This window comes from Anabrus simplex, chromosome 3 (assembly GCF_040414725.1).
Source record: "Anabrus simplex isolate iqAnaSimp1 chromosome 3, ASM4041472v1, whole genome shotgun sequence".
Lineage (NCBI taxonomy): Eukaryota > Metazoa > Arthropoda > Insecta > Orthoptera > Tettigoniidae > Anabrus > Anabrus simplex.
This window is the reverse complement of record NC_090267.1, coordinates 158667111-158694536: the sequence shown is the minus strand read 5'-3', so window position 1 is coordinate 158694536 and position 27426 is coordinate 158667111. Positions and strand designations below refer to the sequence as shown.

Genomic DNA, 27426 nt, shown 5'->3' with positions numbered 1-27426 from the left:
GTCTATTGAAACCTGTTTTTTGCAACTCCCACTGGTGCAGCAGATTCATGACCTTCTAGCTAGGTTAAGTGATGCTGGCACCAGAATCACTTTCACGTGGCTTCTAAGCCACATTGGGATTGCGGGAAACGAACTTGCGAAGGAAGCGGTACTTTTACCTCCAAGGGCTTTCAATGTACCTGCTAAAGATATTTGTTCTCAGCTACGTCAAACCATCTTGGCGTCCTGGGAATCAGAGTGGCTGGCTACCCAATCTTCCAACAAGCTGAGAGCAGTTAAGAAGACAACTACCGTGTGGCAGTCCTCTTTCCGACCTTCACAGAGAGAGGCCATAGTATTGTGTAAGCTGAGAATAGGTCATGGACGATCTATGCTCTCTTATCTCCTAAAGAGGGAAGAACCCCCCCCTGTGTGTTCTTGTGGTGCCAACTTCACTGTGGCCCACATCCTCATAGAGTGCGCCGATCTCTCTGGCCTAAGACGGAGCCTCGGCCAGCAGGAAACGCTGAAACGCATACTAGCCAATGACGCGACTACTGCAGATCTTGTCATCTGCTTTGTGTTTTACAGTGGATTAATCAAGAGTATATAAATTACAAGTGTACTGTTATCCAGGGAATGCACATTCTCTTTTGATTTGTTAGTAATTTTTTGGCCTAATACATTAATTTTTTGTTTTATTTTGTACTACATTTCTAAATTCTTTCGTTGAATATATATTTTATTTTAAATTTCTTTTCCACTAATTTGTTCAGAGAGGATGATTACCTTGTTGTACTTCCTCTTAAAACAAAAATCACCACCACCTCCTAGCATAAAACCAGCTGATTTCAGTCTACCCCGGGCTGTCTGGTCCAAGCTGAACAGAATCAAGTGTGACCGATAGAACTGTATCAGCTATACATCAGTGGGGTTGGGTAGACTCCCATTGTGACTGCAGTGCTGAAATGCAAGCCATTGAGCATATCATGTAAGAATGCCCCTGTATTCATTTTCTGGTTCACTGGATGACCTACATCCAGCAACTCCAGAAGTGATCACCTGGATAACAGATCTCAAATATTAAGTTAGTCTTAACACATTCACACCCATCATCTGAGCTGGCTATTTAAAGGGCTGGCCCAGCTATTCCAGCTGTTAGTGGCAGAGCAAACAACAACAAATTCTTTTCACAATAAGTTCTAAACTGAACAAGATATGGAAACAAAATTTTCCACATACCTTAATGAAGTCCTCTAGTATCTCTGTAGGGTGTGGTAGGTAATGTCACACTTTTCTGGGTGAATGGAAACACCACAATTTCCACAAAGATAGCGTTTTTCACTAATAATTTTATTTTTGAAGCACATTTTGCACCTTCTTGAGGGGAACTTGACTTTATTTGATGGTGGAATATGCTCTTTTCTCTACCCATCTAACCTAAATGGTGGATCCTTGGCCGGTGACCTTTCTGGCGACAAAATCGTGAGACGTTGACTTGGAGCTGATGAAGTAGATGGAGCTGAGATGTCGGAGAGAGAGGTGACTGTACTTGTATGTCGGGTTCACTCCCTCCCTCCCGTTTGAGAATTGCCTGGTGTTCCTTCTTTTGGTACACCCCTATTTGACCATACTGTTCCACATACGGCAGTGTTCTGTTGCCATAATTGTTTCGCCAGTCCAACGCTATTGTAATAATTGTCCATATAGACTGTACAGTATACCCCTGGCCAAGATAATTTTCAAGCAGCTGAAAAACTGTGCTTTGTAAATTCACACCACTTGCATCATTTATATTGTCCCTTCTCACCATGGTTACACTTCAGAATGCGATTATATTCATGCTTGTGCAATCACAAACCAACTACGCAGCTAGTTGGGCCAGTGCTAGGCTACCTTCAGAAACAAAACCAAAAAAGTGCATAGGGAGGGAAAATTGCCTTGGCCATGTGGTTTCTGGTGAGCAAGAAGCATTCATCTCTCTCGCACATGCTTGTGACCAAAATAGATCCCAGCTGCTAGAAACGGCTCCAGTTCAAGGTTGCGCTTATCCAAGCTAACTCGGATATGGTCCACAGCATGGTTACGCTCTATAGGCAATAACTCGGATACGGGCATGAATGTGTAAATGTATATATTAGCTTTTCTTTTTGTTAACATTCCCTTTGCCACATATGCATCATATGACAACGATGACTACGATGATGATGATGATAGGTCCTACTCTATTCTCTTCTGTTCAACACTATCGCCTCAAAGTTTCATGCTCATCAATCTACTTGATGTGTGCTGTTCTATAGTTCAAGAAGACTGTGACCATATGTGAAAGTTCAAAGATACTCTGTCGCAAAAATGAAAATTTACACTAAAATAAATATTCATAATTATGAAAAATGCTACTTGTCAAAGATATTAGAGTGATGTTCGTTTTCTAAATGCAGGACTTTTTTTCAAGTGCTGCCTAGATCAGACGGATGCAGAAATTTTATCAGGAAATCAAGGCATGTCCTGCCAAATCAGGACATCTGGCATCCCAGCTTGTATGTCATTAGTTTCTTGCAGTTTTTCTATCACCAGTCAATGTACAGTCATGCTCCAGCCTCCAGGCTGATGGCTCTACAATCAAAATGTTCTGTGCCGCTATTCATGCGCTGGATCTGGTAACCAACCTTTCCTCCTCCTCAGGCAAAAAGAATTAGCCACTGGAGTATACGTATGTTTGTCACCCCAATGAATTGAGTAAGTTGCTCCAGTTGGTGTATTTTTAATCCATAGTGAGCCAAGGAACGCAATCATGCTCTTTCCGACTCTTGCTAAAATTGCCATGAGCACAATTGTGCTCCTGTTGTAGGTGCCTAAGTAAGCACTATAAACAGAGTATTCTTTCTTTGAGATGAGTCGAAGCTGATAGTTGTAAGATAAGAAAGGGGTGCGATTTCATTATTGTCTATTGTTTGTCACTACGCTTTGTTCTGGAGTTATCAGTATTTGAATTTGGTGAACACTTTATGAAGTGTGTCTGCCTCACTCGTGAAATGGCAACAAGACATGATGCTAATGTTGATGAGTTAGAAGAGTATTTGAATGCTTTAGACATTACTGAAAGTAATTTTGAAATAAGTTACTGTGGAGCAACAGTGACAGTAGTGAGGTTATGCTGGAAACCATACCTCCAAATGCTCCAGTTATATCTGTTAAGTGTAAATGTTTATGTTTCTCCCTGTCTAGATAATGTAATGAAAATTTTCTTCAATAAATATCCTACCCAGTGTCGTAGGATGTACCTCATCATCCGCATGTTTATCTTGGTTTTACATTGTACTGATTCAGACAGTCTTATGGCATCAGTGGGATAGGACTGGGAAGGAAGTGACCATGACCTTAATTAAGATACAGCCTCAGAATTTGCCTGGTGTGAAAATGGGAAGCAATGGAAAACCATGGAAAACCATCCTCAGGGCTACTGACAGTGGGGTTTGAACCTACCATCTCTCGAATGCAACCTCACAGCTACATAACACGAATTGTGCTGCCAATTTTTGGTCGGTTTTCAGTTTTATTGAATTAACCACATACCTCCTGGACTTCACCAGGGCTCTCAATTAGGAAGCATGGTGTGTTAGCCATAAAGCCTCAAACTGAGTCTGGTGTTGCTTCCACATACTTGTGTTAGGCTCATCACTGTTATCTTTTGTATCTGATATTCCTTAGTCAAGTCTTGTTTTCCTTTGACCTTATAGCATTAAGTTCATGAGGTCTAGGGAATTTCATTTTCAACCTTTCAACTAGCCTTTCTTTTTCTTTAACAGTAACCTTCATTCTCTGTGTGGTTGATCTTCTTCCTCCTTCTTTTCTGATTAAAGTTAAGAGGAGATCATTATCTCATTTCCATGTAAAGCGATAATTGCCACCACTCACTCCATTCTTGTGCCTTCAATGCCCTGGCTCAGTTCAGTGGTATTTGAAGGTGAACCAATACACCAGTCTTCAGTCGGTAGATTTACTGGCACGTAAAAGAATTCTATGGGACTATATTCTAGCATATTGGAGTCTCCAAAAGCCATAAAAGTATTTGTTGGCATGTCAAACCAATATCATCACCATTGTTATTATTCCTGTACCTTCCACTCCTGAGTGTGTTAGTTTCACAGTTGATCATCTTTACAGTAACAAAGAACTCGGACTAATTTTTTGTCATTTTAGTTCTAGATCCTAAGGTTAACATTTCTTAGTAAAGTAATTTTTCCCTCACAGTAAAAAGTAGATATTAACACACAGATAGAGAAGATATGCTTTCATTTGTCAAATCTTCCCATACATTTAATTTCCTTCAATTAAATTGGAGCAGATTTCTTACCAATATTTTATTTTAAAGGATCAAATAGACAAATTCAGTGTCATTGAGGGTATATCGAGGGCTTACTAGTACAGTATATACTTGATATGCACTGTTGATGCAGGTTTAAACATTGGACAGGAAAAAAAAAAAAGAGAGAGAGAGAGAGATGGATTAGAAGATGTCTGATGATGAGACTATGGAAACGAGCATTAAAAAAGAGCAGTTATATACAAATAATGAGAAAAATGGCCTCAAATACTGGGTTGCTGATATTCTACAGTTGCCTGCCAGTTACTGTAATTTTGATATTCATTGTGCTGATATCTAGCAACAGAAGCAAAACCTTTCTAGACATTCTCTAAGACTGAGTAGTTAATTTAGTCAGTGACAGTGCTACCAGAATTCTAACATGCCAGGATTTTTGTATACACTTTAGAAATAGACTACCACAGCTGTGATCAAACTACATACTTGGGATGATTAATCAGATACCGATCCACCAAGGTAGTTGCCAGATCACATGGCCCAACACTTACTTCCTTGTTACTTTTCATACTATCAGTACTTTGCATATGCTAACTAACTAAATAACTAACAAAATAAATACATAAATAATCGCTTAACTGCGACCAGTACTGGTATCCAGTATTCGGGAGATAGTGGGTTCAGACCCCACTGTTGGCAGCCCTGAAAATGGTTTTCCGTGTTTTTCCATTTTCACACTAGGCAAAGGCTGTGCCTTAATTAAGGCCACGGCTGCTTCCTTTCCGAATGCAGGGGCTGTACCTTAATTAAGGCCACGGCCACTTCCTTCCACTTCCTAGGCCTTTCCTATCCCATCGTCGCCATAAGACATATCTGTGTCGGTGCGATGTGAAGCTAATAGCTTCCTTCCCATTCTTAGGCCTTTCCTGTCTCGTCGTCGCCATAAGACCTATCTGTGTCGGTGCGACGTAAAGCAACTAGCAAAAAAAAAAAAAAAAATAATAATAAAAGCTTCCTTCCCACTCCTAACTCCTTCCTGTCTCATCGTCGCCATAAGACATATCTATGTCAGTGCGACGTAAAGCCATTTTTTTTCTTCATGACATATGCCAAGAACTGCCTCTCTGTTTTCTTTCTTGCCTTCCGCTCAGCATCAAGAAACCTACGTTATGCTGTTAAAGCATCAGTGTTAACCTCAGCAACCTATAAATCTCTCTAAGTCCTTGCTACCGGGCGAGTTGGCCGTGCGCGTAGAGGCGTGCGGCTGTGAGCTTGCATCCGGGAGATCGTGGGTTCGAATCCCACTGTTGGCAGCCCTGAAGATGGTTTTCCGTGGTTTCCCATTTTCACACCAGGCAAATGCTGGGGCTGTACCTTAATTAAGGCCACGGCCGCTTCCTTCCATCTCCTAGGCCCTTCCTATCCCATCGTCGCCATAAGACCTATCTGTGTCGGTGCGACGTAAAGCCCGTAGCAAAAAAAAAAAAAGTCCTTGCTTGTCTTGTGAGGATGAATTTTACTGTATCTGAGAAGGATTTTATCATTTCTGGAGGTTGGTTTTCACTCTCTTCCACATTTACCTTTTCTGTTCGGAGACAATGAGCCAGAGTCACCATAAGCTGTAAGAATTCTTGACCATGAACCTACTACGCTGGCTTAGCAAGCGGAGAGGTAATACTCCCACGTGGCGCATTCCAGGTGGCAGATACAGGGGGTCCTAACCGGCTTGCCGGTGGACTTGAGCAAAATGAAATAACTCTCGCAGACCAAACACACAACCCCCTGTGGGTAGGAGACACAGACGAAAAATACACCCACGGTATCCCCTTCCTGTCGTAAGAGGTGACGAAAAGGGGCAACCAAGGGATGATCAAATTAGAACCATGAGACTACTTGTAATTAGTACCATCACGCAGGGAACACCATGGGTCGCTTTTAATTGTGTGTAGTACCACTATGTTAGGTACACAATAGGTTTGTGATTAGCAGAGACAGTGTGTGCTTCCAGCTGGGTTTTACAGGACCTGTGATTAGTACCACTATATGAGTGACACCATGGTTCTGCCTTGCCTACGATTAGTACCCACTATGTGAGGAACACCATGGGATAGTACCGAGTCCCTGTGGTTAGTACACTTATGTGAGGAACACCATAGGTTTGCATTGCCTGTAAATGATACCGCAATGCGAGAAACACCATAGGTGTGTGTTACATGTGCACATTACCTTACCTGTGAGTGGTACCATAATGTGTGGAATACTGCGTGTCTATGCTACTTTTGATCAGTACCGCAACATGACAAATACCATGGTTGTACTTTCCTAGCGATAAGTACCATTATGAGGGGCCGCTGACCTGGATTTTGGACCCCTTTAGACTACAAGCATCATCGATTCAGTATTGTGCTTTAGAAGCAGTCTCTTGGTCAGTAATGCTAGTTTCTGGAAATATGAGGCATTTTGGGTCAGATCCACTGATTGTTTCAAATTCATATCCGTCCATCCATTCATTCTTTGTCCTTACGTTTTGAATTCTGGTCAGTGAAGGATTTTGGACTTTTAAATTGTCATTACATTTCGTCTCATTTTGTACCATTAGGGCTGATGACCTAGATGTTAGGCCCCTTTAAACAACAAGCATCATCATAAGAATTCTTGAAACTAGATTTCCCACACCAACAAGATTCATAGAAATAGGTTCTCTAAGAGCGATGATTTTTGCCTGCTACCTGGGTGAAACGTCCATTTTCATATTCACATAATCTCATCTCATAGAGAGCATAGAAATAACGGATGCTACTCTTACACATTCAAGGACTCAACTGAAGTTGAAATGGCCATTTTTTTTTTAATTTTTTAAAATTTCTGTTAGAACTACTCAAGGCCAGCTCTAACAGTAGGCCGGGGCATTTTAGAACTAGTCAAGGCTAACTCTAATAACACAACCCAGCATTTTCAAACTTTTTTCTTGCGGCAAGAGGTGTGATAGGTAATCTTAACTAATTTTGGGTCGCTGAACACGAATCCGTTGTCCGTTTTTATGTATCACATCACGTTTTCTCGCAATAGGTATATCAAAATAAGAGATAGACCTGAATATTGCATTTAAAAAGTACTGAAAAATGTTGATAATTTTGGAAATATTTATGTTTGTTTGTATTATTATATATATTTTGAAAGTTGAATATTGTCTTGAATTATTATATACAATGAATAATTATCGAGTATAAAATTACAATGAAATATTTAGCATTTATTTTAATATAATACTGATTTACACAAAAACACATAAACAAACAACTCTGAGGCAATGAAAGCATTTTATTTTGACAATTAAACGTGATTTACAAGCAAACAATGTAACTTTTATTCAGTATCTTTATGAATTCACAAATGTGAACAAAATAAACTTTAACAGTCCTAGATGTTCGCTTGGAATGAACACTTCGTTTCGCAGCATCTGACTGCATCAAGTTTGTCTTTTTTTCAAATACCAACAGTAGTCGGCCATCATTGGTTCATCCCACCTCCCCTGGTATCTTCTTTCTGCCTCCTTGATGTCATGATGGAACCTCTCTCCCATCTCTTCATTAACAGCCCCAAGATTTTACGGAAATTGATCGAGATGAGAATGAAGGAAGTGCAGTTTCACACTCATTCCATGCAACTCTTTCATATCACCCAACATCGTTTTCAATATTGTTTAGTATTGTTCATCCTTTACATTTCCTAGGAACTTCATTATGACATGATGAATTCCATGCATCAAGTTCCACGTCATTCATCGTCTGTTCAAAGTTTCTCTTTCAGAAGCTTTCTAATTTGTGGTCCATTAAAAATGCCTTCCTTGACTTTTGCATCAGATAAATGTGGAAATTTGCTTGCAATGTACTTGAAACAGGGGCTACTTTTGTCCAAGGCCTCAACAAACAGTTTCATGATTCCCAGTTTGATGTGTAGCGGTGGCAGAATAATTTTTTGTGGGTCAACTAATGAAGCATTTGTAACATTTGTAACATTTTTCACACCAGGTGTCAAAACTTGTCTCTTGGGCCAGGAAGGTGTAGACCAGTGTTTGTCCCTAGCTCTGCTGTCCCATTCACATAAATAACAAGGGAATTTAGTGTAGCCTGCTTGTTGTCCTAATACAATACCACACACCTTCAAGTTACTACACACATCCCACTGGTGTTCATGACACTTGATTTTATCTAAAACAGTTAGCATTGTGATATATTGTAATTTTCTTTTAGTGAAACCGAATGTGCCACAGGAATCGAAGCGAGAATGTTTCCGTTGTGAAGTAGTACAGCCTTTAAGCTCCTCTTGTAGGAATCCACAAACAGCTGATTCGCTGTTATCACAAAGCAGCACTGTGCCGCAATGACACATTTTCAGACAGTAAATGGAAAATAACACGAAAACTAGATGTGATACAATAGAACCAATGATATTTCTGAAATCAGGAGACCCTACTTAGTTAAAATCACGTACCAGATGCTTTGCCGCAAAAATCATGCTGGGTAGTGTAATTGGCTAAGGCAGATAGGGCAATTTGAGCAACCAAATTGATATTAATTTCAATTCCTTGTAAAATATGAGCTTTTCTCAATTAATTTGTATAATGCTGTAAAATGGGAAGGTAATCAGATGGTTTTGTTTGCCTGCTGTGTATGAAGATGCGGAGGATGTCCTTGACCTTTTATGTTTTTGTGTTTGTCATTATCTGCCCTTACTGTTGCTCCCTCTTCCCTCACTGACCTGTCAAGATGTTCATCCTGTTACGTATTACTTTCCATGTTCCTTTCTATATAGGCTATGACTCGAAGTGATAGAAACAGTGTATTTTATATGCTACAGTAGTGTCAATATATTTTCATTTAACACTGTAATACTGGAAAAAATAATGATACCTTGTCTCAAAATAGTGTGGTATGAAAATAGACAATTCTGATTCTTTGTTTTATTAATAAATGTCTTATATTGATATTTTTCTTTTCTCGTATAGCGATTTAGTTCTGTCCAGGGTCTTCAGGAGCATTGTAAGACAGATCATGGTGGTTCAGGCTGTTTCAACTGTGATATTTGCAGCCGTCGCTTCATGACAAAACTCAGTTACAAGAGACACATGGACACTCATGGAGGGAAGAAAGGGGCTGTATGCGATGTGAGTATATGAAATATCCGTTCTTAACTCACTCCTAGAACTAAACAAGTACCACTTTACGAACAGACTTCAGGAGATTTGTCAGTTATCATTTTGTCTGCGACTTTTGGACTTTGCAGAAAAATGTGCAATGCTAAATTATCAGGCTGCTTTGAGAGTTGATGGTAAAATAAGTTCTTTCAACATACATTAAAAATTAAGTCAAGATCAGTGTGAGAAGGAGCCACAGAAAGAAGAGACAAGGATACGAAATGACATCTTCATATACTTTCACCTAAAAATGTATTGGCTTCTCCCTCATCAATTCCATCTTCTACTTTTCTGCTTCTCAGCTTCACCAAGACAGCAGGCATCAACACTCACTGAGAGGCCATCTTGACAGATCTTCATTAATGATGTGGGAAGTGTAGCATAGAAGTTCAGTTGGTTAAAGACAGCAAAAGGCAAGAGACAAAAAGATAAAGATGAATACAGGTGGTAAAAACTATGTACATAGGACAAACACAGGAGAAGAGAAGAATCCTAGTAGGTCAGTATAAGTGAAGGAAAGGATCAAAAAAGTGATTAATCAAGTCATATAACTGAACCTTCTTAGTGCCAGAGTCGCTGTGAGCGATCCTCAAAAAATGAACTAAAGTTGCCAGCGTCGCTCTGAGAGATGCTTCATTTCTTTATTCTTCGATAACCGTCTAGACCGAAAATGGCACTTCATCTTGGCACGGCCGTTAAAGGCAGTTCAAGCTACCATGTTCTTACAACATTCTTTTATTTTCTGTCTTCCGATAATCTCAAGCAATATTTAAAGTTCCTTGACTTGTTTACACCTGGCTCGGCATGGTGACGAAGTGTAAGAGAGGAGGAAATGAAAGAACTAATGAGACCAGGAACTGTTGTGGCTCCTGTGCAGGATTGTCCTCGTCAGCATTCCTTTCTTTCCAGTCAATATTAATATCATCATCATGACTATCACTTGCTTGGTTATGTACAGTCACATTCCGCCCTGGTAATTCATTGTCCGAGGCAAAATCGGCACTTGATTCGTCACCAAGATTGGAATCATTGTCCACAAAGTCCAAGAGGTCAGCACTTGACTCGCCAGTCATTAGCTATACGGCTGTTTATTTTCACTGTCATCATTTAATTGTGTTTACTTGCGTGGTTACCACTGTTGGTGTAGTTTTGCATTATGATAAAGTTTAGAATTTTGAATTTTTGACACCCCTGCAGATATTTTTAGAACAAGCAAAATGCATTTCTTGGTTCTTCTGTTATACGTGTGCCTTCCAGTGTTATTTTTTACTCCATTTGTAAGGATGTGGTTAATAGGAATAATCAGATTTTCCAACTTTAATTTTTCTGAAAAAATTATTTTAATTAATTACGGTAATAACATGGGGAATAAATTTCACAGTGATCTGAAAGTAATCCTGAATTTTGATGACTATGCTTTTCACTCCCTGATTAAGGGGAGGTGTTAGCCCAATTGGGTGAAAAAATCAAAAAACAAAATTTGTGTGTTATGTGTCCATTATAACCTCACTTACGTGTCCAAAGCAAAATTTTACGTCTAACGACCCTCCTAGTTGTTTAAATAGACGTTTACTAAGCATGCTGCATTAGGTGCCACACCGCCTTTTTCTTTCGCTCTTCAGGTATCTTATATAATTATGAAATGCTTCATGTTTTCGAGTTGAGACATTTTATTTTCGGTGTAATACACATTGGCTACTCTGTAAGTTATCTAGTAGACATGCAGACTTTGCTATTTTTTTTTGTTCCTTTGTTTAACTCTGACAATTTTTTTGGCGGTATCGTTGTTTCACATTCTTATTTTTTCATATCGTGTGTTTCGTGTTTACTTCAAATGACAAAACCAAAGGGTATTTTCAAGAAGATGAAAGGTGATAGAGGGAAAATAAAAAATGTCTTGTGCAATAATAGAAGTCCACTTGAAAATGTGAGGTTAGACCATACATCTGATCATGATATTAGAAACACAACTCCCAAATCAATTGGAAGTGCTTATAGACTTAAACTATTATCATTTGAGAACTCTTATGAAGATGAAGATGATTTACACAATGTATATATTGTTGTATCATTGGATTTGTTGAATAATGCAATCAGCTCTTGATGATCCAAATTTGCTGAAAAAAAAATGTTTGCACGGCAAGACGTAAAACCCCAGCGAGTCTTTCAACAATGTTGTTTGGACTCTAATCCCTAAGAATGTGTTTATTGGCTTGGAAACTCTGTGCACAGGTGTATCTGCTGCTGTATTGACCTTTAATGATGGTAATTTTTGAAGGATATGTGTTTTGAAACATTTAAACGTTGAACCCGGTAAAAACACTGTGAGAGCGCTTAAAGAAATTGATAGTTTTAGAGTTAAAAGAGCTGATAAGGATATCAAAGACTTTATTAAGGAAGCTAGGAAGCACAAGAGGAAATTTATAAAGACTGAGGATGAGGATGATGATGATGACAACCCGAAGTATGCTCCAGGGATGTGCTGATATATGTTGAAACTTTAAGTTCATTTTTTTGAAAACTAATTTTTTTTTTGTATAAATGACCCATTTTTTCAGAAACTTCTCATCGTAGAAAAATGAATTTTTGCTAATACATAGTGATACTAATGATAAATCTACTGAGTTACTCCTAACTCCCATCTTGCAGTTGTACAGATTTTACAGATATATTTTTGATGAAAAATTTACTAAAATTGCGTACTACAGAAAAATATCCCTTAAAATTTCATATTCAGTAATTACTTCTTGAAACAAACTCAGTGTACATACAAGATATCACCATAAGAGCATACCAAATTTGATATTTGTGGGGCTAACGGTTCCCGAGAAAACGGGTCACAAAATATGGCAATTTAACGTTGTTAGTATAGGGGCTAACACCTCCCCTTAAGTTTCTCTTTCTTACCTTTAAAAACAGAGGATTTTTTTTTTTTTTTTTTTACCCTACATTTTCCATTAAAACAGCCTGGTACTTTTAGACCTCATCTTTACATTTTTGTCTGGCACTAAATGGGTTAATAGAAAGATAGAAACACGAAAAGGAAGATAACACAATGGCAGATTAGTGTAGGAAGATCGGGTCAAAGAAAGAGGTGGTGAGGTAAAAATATGAAAACGTAAAAGAACAAGGACAATCTCAACATCATCTTACACTGCCCCCCTTCAAATGGATTGGCTCATCAGATAGGTAGGACTTTGATATTGTACCATTACGTTACATTAGCGGCCGTCAATGTAATAGATACAGTGGACAAAGATTGGCGGACAATAGCTTCAGGTGCAAGTACACAGAGTAGTGATCTAATAAATTGATATTGCCCAGCCGCAAGGGAAAAGAATCTCAAGAGTTAAATAATGATGGACGGAAAAATTTGAAAGAGAACGATTCTTGACTACTTTGTGAAGATAAAGTTACAAGTTGAAGGGAAGTTGCACGGCTTATAGAAAGATTATAAAAAAGGATCAACTCAACGTCAAATACGAAAATATTAGTATATTAACAGAATAGAAGACTATATCTGCAAGAACATAATACGGAAAAAGAGTAGATTTGAAAGAAATATTCGTTACTGTGAGGCCAGAATTCAGAAACGGAAAGGAAGCTTCAGCCGAATTACACGTTGCCGAAATTAGTACCATAGCGGCATAATTTGTTGTTTCCAGGAGGGAGACAATATCTGTTTAAGCAAAAGAAAGAGCAAGGAATAGGCCAAATTAGAGAAATCTATAAATTTAAAGAAAAGAATATTTTCGTCCAACTCGAGTTTCCAAAAACAAATATTGCGAATTGAATTGCCTATTATTCACCAGTGTACTATGAATTCTACTATGTATTTGTTCTTTTATGATTGCATGATGACTGGTGACAAGATGGACTCAGCTTAAACAGAAGGGATGTTTGCTCAAGACTGATTAGCTCAAGCCAAGACCCAAGCTGAAGCCGCAGATGACGTAGTTTCGGATCGCAGTGGTTGCCTACTCCAAGATGCCGTAGTCCAGCAAAGATCCAGCGGCAAAATCCCGTTACGAGATAAGTATTATGAGTTGCATCGTAATAAATTTCAAATCAATTGATGAAAAATATTTATAGGTGTACTGGAGTGCTAGATATATGAGATCAAGTGCCAATGAAAGGATATATGAATATAAATGCCAATTATTAGCCGATGAAATGTGCTATTTTATGCTATATAACTGCAATGCTAATGTGATAATTTTAAGGTTATTTGAAACTAGATCTGATTGAGTATTTGTGCATGTTTTGTGCCAATTAATACGTGTAGACCGTGAAGCGTTTAACCAGTTATGGATATATAAATATAAGCGAGATATAAGACGTAACCTAGAACTTCAGGTCAATATATATACCAATCATGGCCAGTACGATAATAATATGGAAAAGAAGTGTTTGAAATATTACGAAGTTGCAGTGTATAAGAGAATAATCAGGTTATTGAATATTGCGTCCGTAACACAGAGGTTATTTTAGTGGAATTGAATGATGATATATTTTAATTATGGAGGAATATATATAAAGGATATGAATTGTTAATGTGGCATGTTATAAGTAGAATGAGGAGATATGTTTCTGTTCGTTATTTAAGAATGGGATAGATAACTGAAATGCGAATTCCTGTGTTACATATTATATTTAGATTTTGGTTAGCACTGCAAGTAAGGAATATAGGCCATGTTGAGTTGAATACATGTCTCGAGCCAAGCTGTATGTGTTTCGTTGTAACTTTCGGAGGAGGATATGGAGAGGTTACGTGTTTGATATGCATTACGTTATATATATTTGGGAATAGAAAGGAATCTCGCACATTTACGTATTTGAAGGTCAGCACGTTAGCGCTTATACGGAGAACGGTTTGCTTTATCGAAATTATGGCACAGCGAAGAAATATTTGGGAGTATGTAAATATTTTGGCACATGAATAGGACTGTTTGGCACGATTTTCGCAGATTAGAATGACGTACCGTCAAATCTATGGCACTCGGTACTAGATTTATTTGGTTTGTGTTGTACATATGGTGATGTACTGATTTAGTTTATTCATTTGGGTTATGATAGGAATATTGGTAACTGTATGGGTGTTTTGAACCCATATTTAAACATGCTAAAGCTTATCTCGTAACGTGGTGAGTCGCAAACAAGAATCCAAACATGAATCTAAACATGTGTCCAAGTATATTTTGGTCAAATGGACCGAAAACCAAAATGAAACTTAACTTATGCCCCAAAGAAAATCCCAAACAACATTAAAAGAAAGATATTCCACTCCTCTTTGGTTTAATAAAGTTCTGATCCCTATTTTTCCCCTTATATGAATTTAATCATGGAAGATATGGTATAATTTGATATTTAACAAATATGTAAGCAAATATGTTGAAGATTTAAAGTTCTTTCAAATATGTTTATCCCGGAAACCAAGCATTTTTGAGAATGATACTTATAATTCTATGATTTTCCTTTCGTTATTGCCAATGAATATATATTATTCAATTTTATTATACATTAGCATGCTAATAAATTAGATATAGATTTGATACTGCATTTCTATTCTTTAAGTAGGTAGTAGTAGGATAGTATACGGAATTATTGAGTTAGCTTACGCTGAATTTTAGGTGAGGTTCGGATAATTTCTTTTGACATAAGGAAATGGTATGAATGTTTTAACGGTCGGCGACTCTTCAACGGAATCCGCGATTTATTTAATGCATGTGGGAACAACGAAGCAAATTTTTACCCTGAGAAATGATTATATGCCATATGTTGGAACTTATGTTCATAAATATTATTCCAGTTTGGAAACTTTGTATGACTTGTGACCCGATGCTTAGAATTATGTGGCCGGAGCAATATTTAAATATGTGAATACTCAGTTAATACTCCAATAACATAAGACAGAGATGCCGGTAAAGGTCGCAAGTCAAATATAAAATCATCAGGCATAATATTATTATTTTCTATCAGCCTTTATTGATCATGGTATCATGGCCAGTTTCGTGGTACACCACAGTTACCTATGAGTTACCTAAATGCACTTGTAACTTTAATTGCGCTGTTAATTTTAATGCGTTTCCAGAAACTTAAATCCAAATTTATAAGCCCTGGTGATAAACAGTGCAGATATCATCATGTTTAGTATCTCTCGTCCTTCAATAGATGTCTCTATGCAAATGTTTTTAGGGTTATTTGGTAATATCTAGTTCCTTTAATAGCAGAAGTTTTCTATAATGAAAACTGGTTGGCAAACATGTACACAGTCATCTCAATCAGTCTTATTCAGCATGTATTAATCTCTCATAATATGAATATATGTACGATCTAATAATGTAAAAATTAGATATATTTCCCCTCCTTGCTTATTCACAGTATGCAGACATTGTCTTAAATTTCACCTTGATTGGTGTCGTCAGTAAAATTATACAAATTCACCGCAATTACCAAATGGATCACTTATCACTGATCCAGAACACAACAAGCGTAAACAAAAATAATCATATAAATGAAAACAGGAGCACACTTTTGAACCTGTCATTCCGGCACTGAAGTTCTTCACTGATGGTGCGATATCCATTCGTCCTCGCTGCAACTGTTGCAGATTTTTTAGTAGACTGCAAACAAACCGAAAACTCCCACTTAAAACACGCATATGTTGTTTTTCTCTTCAAGGATGCTGGACATGTACGGCAAGATTGTCGTTTCTTCAGTTTTTCTTCCATATCTCAGCGCCGAGTCTTGTGTGCAAAATGTTACTTATTCCTGCGCATATCTCTCTGGGAACTCACTCATTTATCATTCTTCTTTGACATGTAATTTAATCTGATCAGATGCCAAACCCTTCAAAAATTCAATTTTTTTCCATGCTTTCATGGCACGATTTTAACAACAAAAAAGTATTACAAACTGCGATCTCCAATAGCCAAAAGAAAACAGCCATATCACTACATTTTTCATTAATAGTTCCCTAATGTACACCTCGAACTGTGGATTTGTAGTTCTTTATAACTGCAATGGACTAGTCATTTGAGATGTTTTACTTACACTGACCACGCAACATGCATTGACAAAAATACTCTCGTAACTGCTGATGTGAAGTCCACTTGAGAATTTCAATTGAACGTAGCAGCTAACCCTGACCCAGGGTGCGAAGTGTGTTGACACAGATAAGAAGGTAACATAAACTACATAACATTTTTTTAAAAAAGCAATGAGAAATTAGTATTTATTATTCGGCAGACTTATATTAAATGCACACAGTTACCTAAGATACTTATTATTTAGTACAAATGTAAATATTAATGGTAAATACTCCAGATTTGTGAAGGATGAAGGTGGCATAATTTTAACAAAGCCAGAAGAAATAAGAAATAGATGGAGAGAGTATTTTCAGAAGCTGCTGAACATAAGAATGGATGACAGTCATTCAATGGACGACCAGGAAAGGCAATTAGTTGATGAAGAAATGGATAAAGAAATTACAATGAATGAAATTGAAATGGCAGTAAGAAAGATGAAGAATGGAAAAACTGCTGGAATAGATGAAATTTCAGTGGAGATGAAGGCAGCTGGAGCTGTAGGCCTGCAGTGGACATATCGGGTTCTCAGGAATGTCTGGGAGAATAAGGAGGTTCCTGAGGATTGGCAGAAAGGAATAATCATCCCAATTGAAAGTTTTGAAGAACTACAGGGGATTTACTCTAATATCCCATGTTGCTAAGATAATGGAAAGGATACTGGAAAGTAAGAATAAGGTTGAGGGTTGAGAATCAGATACAGGAAAATCAGTTTGGTTTCAGAAGTGGAAGGTCAACAATAGAGCCCATTTTCATTATGAGACAACTAATGGAAAAGCATTGGGAGTACGGGAATGATATGGTGATGACATTCATTGATACTGAAAAGGTATATGACAGTGTCCCCAGGACGAAAGTTTGGGACAGTCTGGTGCAAAAAGGAATTGGACAGGGATTAATAAAAATGATCATGGCATTGTATAAGGAATGTTGTAATTGCATGCAAACACAAGTTGGCAGGACAAGTTGGTTCAAAATAACTAGTGGGCTGAGACAGGGAAGTGTTCTATCACCAATCCTGTTTACAATAGTAATGGATGACATCATGAGAACAGCAAAAGCAGCATATGGAGGAAGAGAAATGAACATGATGTTATTTGCAGATGATATTGCGATTTGGGGAGAAGACGACAGGAAGGTTCAAGAACAGTTGAATATGGTGAATGGGAAGATTGAAGAATGTGGATTGAAAATAAGTGTAGAAAAGAGTAAAACTCTTGTTATGACTAGAGGGGAGAAAGAACGGAAAGGTCAGATTAGACTTGCAGACAAGCCCCTGGAAGTAGTGGAAACGTTTAAATACCTAGGGAGTGAATTAATGGAGAATGCTCGACTGGATGCTGAGATTAGTAAAAGGATTCAAGCTTTAAGTTGTTTCTATCATAGTGTAAGAAACATGTTATGGGATGAAGATGTGCCAACGGAAGCAAAGGATACTATGTCAAGATGTATTACGTACCCATAACAACTTACAGAGCAGAAACTTGGACAATGACAAAGAAGGATGAGAGTCGAATACAGGCAGCCGAAATGAAGTTCTTGAGGAGTATGATACAGAAGAGTAGAAGAGACAAAATAAGGAATGAGAAAATCCGGGAAGAAATTGGAGTGGAAAAAATGAATGATAGGATAGAGAAAAGCCGACTAAGATGGTTTGGGCACATAAAGCAAATGAGCGATGAAAGAATGCCAAAGAAGGTGATGGAAATGCAAATCCAAGGAAGGAGAGGCCGTGGACGACCACGATTGAGATGGAAGGATACCATCCAACGCAGCATTATAGAAAGAAACCTGGACTGGGACACAGTGTTGGAGGAGGAGTGGTGAAAGACCGAAGAAAGTGGAGAGGAACCATATTTCACCCTACCCGGCTACAGCTGGATAAAGGGAAATGATGATGATGATGATGATGACTCCATAATTTCAAATTGGGTGTTCACTAACTGTTGGTGGGACTCAAGATTCAAAGCCTGACGAAAGATCTTAACATTATAGCTGCACTGAAAGATCAATTTGAGCCTGATGAAAATCTGTTTGATTCGAGTTCTGTTTTATTTGATGGTTCCTTTCCCATATTGGGTGATATATCTACAATAGAGGCATCATGTTCCGAGGAGATTGTAACCAAAACAGCTGGGACAGATGACACCATACAAGTGGAATCAGTGACTAAAGCCAGTGATAATGTGGAAGCAAGTGTACTAACTGAAATATTGTCGACTCCAGCACACCCAAGCATGTTAAAACTACAATGAATGACTGTAAATATATTATAACCAGTTCATTATCACTTACTAATGATTATGGAACTAATATAAGATGTTGTATGAAACAATATGGAGTGGTGCCTCATATCAGTATTTGTTAGAATTAGTTCTAACATAGAGGTAATGACAGCACTGGTTGCAGTTACCAGTCGTTGCGCAGATAACTGTGAAGAAGCCGATAACTATTGTTTCGGAAACTCATTTTAAATGTATCATCATGTTACATCGCTGATAACTGCACATCTACAGATAACTTGTCATTCCAGAAACCAGCCATAAAAGTATTAAAATAGCAAGGAGGAATTCATTGAAGTGAATATCTTGTAAGAAGTTAGCTTATAATGATGAATTGGATGTAATAACAGACTGTGTCAAAAAACTTGTTGTCTAATATATTTTAACTTCAAGAAAAAAACAAAGTTTGGTATGAAAATAAGAATTTCCAAAACAGAAGTGATGTCAATAGGAAAGTGATCTAAGAGGATTGAATGCCAAGTTCGTAATCCAAAATTGGATTAGGTTGATCATTTCAGGTGCTGAAACTGCCTTTTTTTTTTCTCAGGGTGGTAGTAAAGTAGAGAACATTGAATCAAGATACAAGAAAACTATCGAATATAATTTTTAGTTGTGATATTTTGGTGAAAATGAAAACCTACAACCTGTTTTCCAGTCAGGGGTGGAATGAATGAAGCCCCCATCTGAATGAAGCCCCCATCTTGCGGCGAGGATAGGAATTGCGCCGGCTGCCGAGGCCTGTCACACTTCTCTGGGGCAATGATTAATGACTGACAGATGAAATGATATTGGAGAGTGCTGCTGGAATGAAAGATGACATGGAAAACCGTAGTACCCAGAGAAGAACTTATCATGCCTCTGCTTTGTCCAGCACAAATCTCACATGGAGTGACCAGGATTTGAACCATGTTATCCAGCGGTGAGAGGCTGGCGCACTGCCACCTGACCCACGGAGGCTCTGTGATATTTTGGTATTCCATAAAAGAAAATGGGTTTGCAAACTGAATTATCTTTACTTATTGTTTACAGACAGAGTTTGATGTATGGGTGGGAAACCCACTTTGATACCATATGTCATTTCATAAGCTGGAAATAACATGCATGGAAATACTGAACATAAATACAGTTACAGGTGGGAACAATGGCAGGATATATGTGCAGTGAAAATGTTGTTTGGGTCATCAGTCCATAGACTGATTTGATGCAGCCTCCATGCCACCCTATCCTGTGTTAACCTTTTCATTTCTGTGTAACTACTACATCTTACATCTGCTCTAATCTACTTGTCATATTTATACCTAGCTCTACCCCTACAGTTATTACTGCCTACACTTTCCAAAAAAAGAAAAAACTGAACAAGTCCTGGGTGTCTAAAGATATGTCCTATTATTCTATCTCGCCTTCTGGTCAGATTTAGCCAAATTGATCTCCTGTCACCAGTTCGATTCATTATCTCTTCATTTGTGATTCGGTCTACCCATTTCGCCTTCAGGATTCTTCTGTAACACCATATTTCAAAATCTTGTATTCACTTTCTAGCTTGTTATCGTCCATGTTTCACTCCCATACAGTACCACACTCCAGACGAAAATCTTCAGAAACATATAATTCCTATATCAGTGTTCGAAGTGAGCAAATTTCTTTTCTTAAGAAAGGCTTTTCTTGCTTGTGTTAGTTTGCATTTTATGTCGTCCTTATTTCTGCCATCATTAGTTATTTTACTACCCAAGTAACAGTATACATCTACTTCTTTTTCTTCTTTTGTCTTTAAATGAAGTTGTTGTGAGGTTTATTCTTCACTTTATTTATCATTATATGAATACAGTTTTTGGAATATCCGTTGTTATGCGCTATCTAGTGGATTATATTTATTTATTTATCATAATTCTTTTTAGACATTTGATTGAAGAAATTCACAGTTTTGACTTTGAGAAATAAGCACTTGATCAACTGACAAAAATTTTCAAAAAAAAAAAAAAAAAAAAAAGAACATTAATTTTCCATACAGAACTAATGATAATACTAATAAGATAATTTTTAATTCAAATAGAATTGAGAATAAAAGTATGTATAATAAATCAGGAGGAGTAATATGGATTCATAAGTAACAGATGAACAGTGGATCTAATTTTTAGCACCCGCATACTGATAGAAAAGTATTGGGAGAAAGGCAAGAACCTGGTCATTGTATTCCTCGATATAGAAAAGGCCTATGATAGTGTTCTAAGAGATAAGATCTGGGAGTGGCTGAGGAAAAGAAATGTGCCTGAAGGACTGGTAAGATGTTATACAAAGACTGTATTAGTTGTGTACAAATTGGGGAAGGTTGATCATCACGGTTTGAGACCAAGAGTGGAGTTCAGCAAGGAAGTGCACTGTCTCCACTACTGTTCATCACTGTTATGGACAATATTATGAAGAACATCAAGGAAAAGCTAGGTGAACTGAATGCAGTGGCCTTTGCTGATGACATTATGATCTGAGGTGAAACAGAAGAGGAAGTACTGACCAGACTCAACATATGGAAAACCTCAACATCAGCAAGACCAAAACAGTGGTGATGGCAGTCAACAGAGAAGGATGTCCAGCAAGTGTAAAACTAGGAGACCACCAACTACAGTGTGTGGATAGTTTTCCTTACCTTGGAAGTGTAATCTTCAGTGATAATTTTGTCAGAAAAGAAATTACGAACAGAGTGCAAAAGGGATCAGAATTCAACCAACAAGTAAGAACACTTTTATGGGCTGACATGATTCCAAAACCGGCCAAATTGATCATGTTTAACAGCTATTTCATACCAATATTGACCTATGGTATTGAAGCATGCACCCTCACAAAAAGAGATTCATCGGAGATGATATTTTTTAGATCCACCATCCAGAAGACCAAGATGGTTAAGTTAAGAAATGAGGAGGTGAGGAAAGAATCCAGAATAAAAACATCCCTATTAGACCGAATCGGTTCATCCAGACTTCAGTGGTACGGGCATGTGGTGCAGATGGAGCCTAAGGAGAACAGTCAGAATAAATTTGGAAAGACAAGTGGAGGGAAAGAGACCTGCAAGGAAGACCTAAAACCCGATGGATGGACATGATCAAGGTTGATCTAGTTACCAGAGGATGGACAGTGGATAATGTTCTCCATGACAAGTGGTATATGGACAGGAAGAAGTGGAAGAGGCTCATTAACAGTACCTGGGAAACTGGAACTGTAGAATGATGAATAAATCAGGTATTTACCAATTGATATGCCAAACATGTAAGCAGCAATACATTGGACAATCAGGAAGAAGTTTGGCTATAAAAAATAAGGAACATGTTAATGCTGTTAAAGATGACAGATATTCAGCAGTGGGAGAAAATAATTATGGTAAAATAAATTCACAGACATTAATAGTGACATGGAGTTAATACATTCGGCCCAAAAAGGTAAATTCATTAACATTTTGGAAAATATAGAAATTTATCCTGCACAGAGTAATAATTTTGATATGAGTTTAAATGAAAGGATGCTGTTAAAAATCCATTATATAAACTAGCATTTGATCATTTAGGGAAGAAAAGAAAAAAAGAAGAAAAATATAGGCTAAGATGTGAAGATTTTGAGTTTGTTTAAGAAGTGATTCTCATTTAACATCATCTTAATGTTGAGTATTTCATGTGACAGTAATTTCCTAATATACCATTAATAATTGTTTGTGTGTTGTTTGAGTCATCAGTCCATAGACTGGTTTGATGCAGCCCTCCATGCCACCCTATCCTGTGCTAACCTTTTCATTTCTACGTAACTATTGCATCCTACATCTGCTCTAATCTGCTTGTCATATTCATACCTTGGCTACCCCTACTGTTCTCACCACCTACACTTCCTTCAAAAACCAACTGAACAAGTCCTGGGTGTCTTAAGATGTGTCCTATCATTCTATCTCTTCTTGTCAAATTTAGCCAAATCGATCTCCTCTCACCAGTTCGATTCAGTATCTCTTCATTCGTGATTCAATCTATCCATCTGCCCTTCAGCATTCTTCTGTAACACCACATTTCAAAAGCTTCTATTCTCTTTCTTTCTGAGCTGGTTATCGTCCATGATTCACTTCCATACAATGCCACGCTCCACACGAACGTCTTCAAAAACATCTTTCTAATTCCGATATCAATGTTTGAAGTGAGCAAATTTCTTTTCTTAAGAAAGCTCTTCCTGGCTTGTGCTAGTCTGCATTTTATGTCCTCCTTACTTCTGCCATCGTTAGTTATTTTACTACCCAAGTAACAATATTCATCTACTTCCTTTAAGACTTAATTTCCCAATCTAATATTTCCTACATCACCTGCCTTCGTTCGACTGCACTCCATTACTTTTGTTTTGGACTTATTTATTTTCATCTTGTACTCCTTACCCAAGACTTCATCCATACCATTCAGCAACTTCTCGAGATCTTCTGCAGTCTCAGATAAAATAACAATATCATCGGCAAATCTCAAGGTTTTGATTTCCTCTCCTTGGACTGTGATTCCCTTTCCAAATTTCTCTTTGATTTCCGTTACTGCCTGTTCTATGTAAACATTGAAAAGGAGAGGGGACAAACTGCAGCCTTGCCTCACTCCTTTCTGGATTGCTGCTTCTTTTTCAAAGCCCTCGATTCTTATCACTGCAGACTGATTTTTATACAGGTTGTAGATAATTCTTCGTTCTCGGTATCTGATCCCTATCATCTTCAGAATCATAAATAGCTTGGTCCAATCAACATTATCGAATGCCTTTTCTAGATCCACGAATGCCATGTACGTGGGCTTGTCCTTTTTGATTCGATCCTCTAAGATCAGACGTAAAGTCAGGATTGCTTCACGTGTTCCTTCATTTCTTCTGAAGCCAAATTGATCTTCTCCCAACTCAGCATCAACTTGTTTTACCATTCTTCTGTAAATAATACATGTTAAAATTTTGCAGGCATGAGATACTAAACTAATGGTGCAGTAGTTTTCACACCTGTCAACACCGGCTTTCTTGGGAATAGGTATAACAACATTCTGCCGAAAATCAGATGGTACTTCTCCTGTCTCATACATCTTGCACACTAAATGAAATAACCTTTACTGTTTATTCATTGATATTATAAATTGATATAATAATTCTTTAAATTTAGGCCAAACAAATGAAAATTTTTATATTGTTCTTAGATGTAATTGAAGTTAGAAATTAATGATTGCTGATGAAGAGCATGTTTATTGTTCTTGAAACATGTTAGATCAATAAATAGTTTCATGAACAGAAAGTGTATTGACATGGTGGATTCAACCATAATACTATTTTAAACAATTTTTAATAAGTTTAGATAAGTCAATACAGGAATACCAGTATCCAGTATTCAGGAGATAGTGGGTTCGAACCCCACTGTCGGCAGCCTTGAAGATGGTTTTCCATGGTTTCCCATTTTCACACCAGGCAAATGCTGGGGCTGTACCTTAATTAAGGCCATGGCCGCTTCCTTCCCAGTCCTAGCCCTTTCCTGTCCCATCGTCGCCGTACGTATCTGTTTGCAAGTAATCAGCTTCATTGTCCGTATCAAATTCTAATCACAGAGAGTTAAAATAATTGAAAATCTTCCACCTTTTTGATACTTTTTATTTGCTTTTTAGCAAATTATTAATTATAAACAGTACATATTTCGTTCTCACTTGAGAACATCTTCAACTGTTATTAAGCTTAGGTGAATCGCTAAGTTTCTGAATACATTATTTTCAGGTACATGGTTCCTCTTAAAGACTAATTTGAATATAAAATTAAATTAAAATGATGTTAAAACAATGTGAGGGTTAATGGGTTGATGAAATGAGACAGAATGAATACACAGTTAGCCTGCTTAAAAACTATATTCATTAGAATAGCTGTTAAAAATTTCAACTCTGTTACACTAAAAATATCTATTTGTCTTCCAGTTAAAAGGTTTTTTGAAAAATGAATGGCTTCTTGACACTGTTCTTATTACTGCTGAATGCTCATTTCATTCACTCCTTCCAGGTAGGCTGTTATTTATTTTGAGCTTGCTTAGTGTGCCCTAAATTGAGTCTAATGCAGAACTTTGAAGCTGATTGCTGGTAACTTTTTGAGAATGGAGCTTCGTCTTAATTTCTTAATGTTGTTAGACTTCTTAATGTTGTTAGACTCCAATTCTACCATGACCCTGGAGGGGGAACGTTTGAAGCTGCTTTACATCTAGTATAATAATGGTAAATATATCTGCTCCCTGTGTCACAATTAGTTCAAAGAAGCCTTTGTAACTTTATAAAAGGGTATTGTCTTTTGGGACATGCGATTGAAAGAATGAAAGCAGTTTTATGGATTAGGGAAAGAAGTGAAGGAATTTGGTATTGGGATCCAAGTGATGACAGTTTGTCACCAAGCTTGTAAAGCCATTTTAAAGTCTTAAATTAAGGTATCAGTGGATTGTTCATTGTATTAGGTGGGAGAAAGTCTTATTGAACATGGTTTAAAGTTTGATATATGTACTAATAAACTTGTCTTTTCTGATTTGATGCCTGTTTTTTTTTTTTTTTTTTTACAGATGTGTGGGAAAACATTTAGCCGCACTGATTACTTGCAGAAACATTATATGACTCACAATGGTAATCGGCCTTTCACTTGCTTACAGTGTCCTCGTAAGTTTATCAGCAGTTCACAGCTCAAAGTTCATGAGAAGGTATGTGCTAGTATTATTGCAAAAAATATTTTCAACATTATTATATTTCCATTTTACTTAACAATATGGTTGAGTTTGAAAGATTGTAAACTCTCTTGAGGTGGAACGATAAGTTTATTTTTTCTCTTTCTGTTGAAGATTGTAATAACTAACATTTTGCTCATTAAATCAGAATTGTTTATTTCATGGTGAAATTGCTTGAAACAAAATTATAGATGATTAAGAATACTTTCCTGTTTGTACTATTTCTGCCCTGTAAAGTCAGTATTGCTTCACGTAATCTTACATTAGTTCCCATACTTTTCAGCACCTGTTTTCTTAAATTTTTGGGACAGCATTCTTTTGAAAATTGATTAGCTCCACTCCTGTCTAATGCATCTTACATACTGTTGGGGCTTATCAGGGTCCTTAAAGCTACTGCTCAGAGAGGTAGTGTGTTTTAGTATCCACTTTTAGTGAATTGCCATTTATGGTTAATCCCAAGTTTACTTGCATTTGAGTTTTCCCCTCGACACAGTTTATACTCGTAAGTTATGAATTTCATTGTGGTCCATATTGACAATTGATCACTATGAAAAGTTAGAGAAGGGTCCACCTTTTCAATACCATTAGCTTGATATAGTGTCCTATATAATTGGCACTAGTTTCGACCCCACATACATTGGGTCATCTTCAGCCACAATCCAATTGGAAAACATATGTTTACATATACCCAATAATAAAGAAAACAATCTGGTATATCTTAATTTAAAATCCAAGTCTAATAAATTGATGAAGTCCAACAACACATCCAAAATTGAAACCAAATGACACATCAAAACTGCTGCAGCTGGTGCCGAACTATGTTGTTGCTCCTACAGCAACCAAACGCTCCTGAGTTGATCTGGGAGTTGGTATTCCCCATCTGTATAGTCGAGCCACTTGATTTATAAATTATGTCTTGTTGAACAGTACTATGGGTAATGGTTTCTTTGTAGCTTGAAGGGGGAACATTCATAACTTGAATAAGTATTCCTTTTCATCAGATATAGTGATCTATTGTTTAATTTGGTTTGAAGTGAATGTCTGAAAAGAAAATATTTGAAGTAAATTATTGAGAAAAGAAGGGAAGCTAGAAGATCGAGATTAATGTACAGCTATATGAGACTCACCCCTATGTTTCTCGTAAATTGGGTGCACTTGGCTCGGACACCAACACCAGACTGACTGTTAAGAGGGAGCAGGAGTGTAGCTTATGATGGCAGGAGTTGGAGGAGGGGCAGGTGGGGGCGGGTAGGTAGGATTGAACTGATTGCGGCCTTAATGTGTCTTTCTTCCATTTATACTTTGTGTGTATAGGAATGATTATATCAAACAGAGTATTAGGTTTTCATTTACATCATTTTCCGACTCGTTGGCTGAATGGTCAGCGTACTGGCCTTCGGTTCAGAGGGTCCCGGGTTCAATTCCCGGCCAGGTCGGGGATTTTAACCTTCATTGGTTAATTCCATTGGCCCGAGGGCTGGGTGTTTGTGCTGTCCCCAACATCCCTGCAACTAACACACCACACACAACACTATCCTCCACCACAATAACACGCAGTTGCCTACACATGGCAGATGCCGCCCACCCTCATCGGAGGGTCTGCCTTACAAGGGCTGCACTCGGCTAGAAATAGCCACACGAAATTATTATATTTTCATCATTAGTATTATGGTTAGGGTTAAAGTACTGTTCTAAATGAATGTAACAATTCTCCAATATGTTCAGCATGGTGCCCTTCTTATCCACTTTCAGTATACTTAAATCTTGGTCAATTGATGTAAAATTAATTGAGAAGCTAACGATGATGAAATGAACGATGGGAATGAAATTGGTAAAGA

At 37.5% G+C, this 27426-nt stretch overlaps 1 protein-coding gene across 1 annotated transcript in view; it reads left to right on the top strand.

Moving 5' to 3' along the window:
• LOC136867136 (zinc finger protein 652) overlaps positions 1-27426 on the top strand; it is a 65657-nt gene that overhangs the window by 31021 nt on the left and 7210 nt on the right. Inside the window, exons 4-5 of the mRNA XM_067144245.2 lie at positions 9312-9470; positions 25430-25564. Of these exons, the coding sequence (XP_067000346.2) occupies positions 9312-9470; positions 25430-25564 (294 nt within the window). The remainder of the gene's footprint in view (positions 1-9311; positions 9471-25429; positions 25565-27426) is intronic.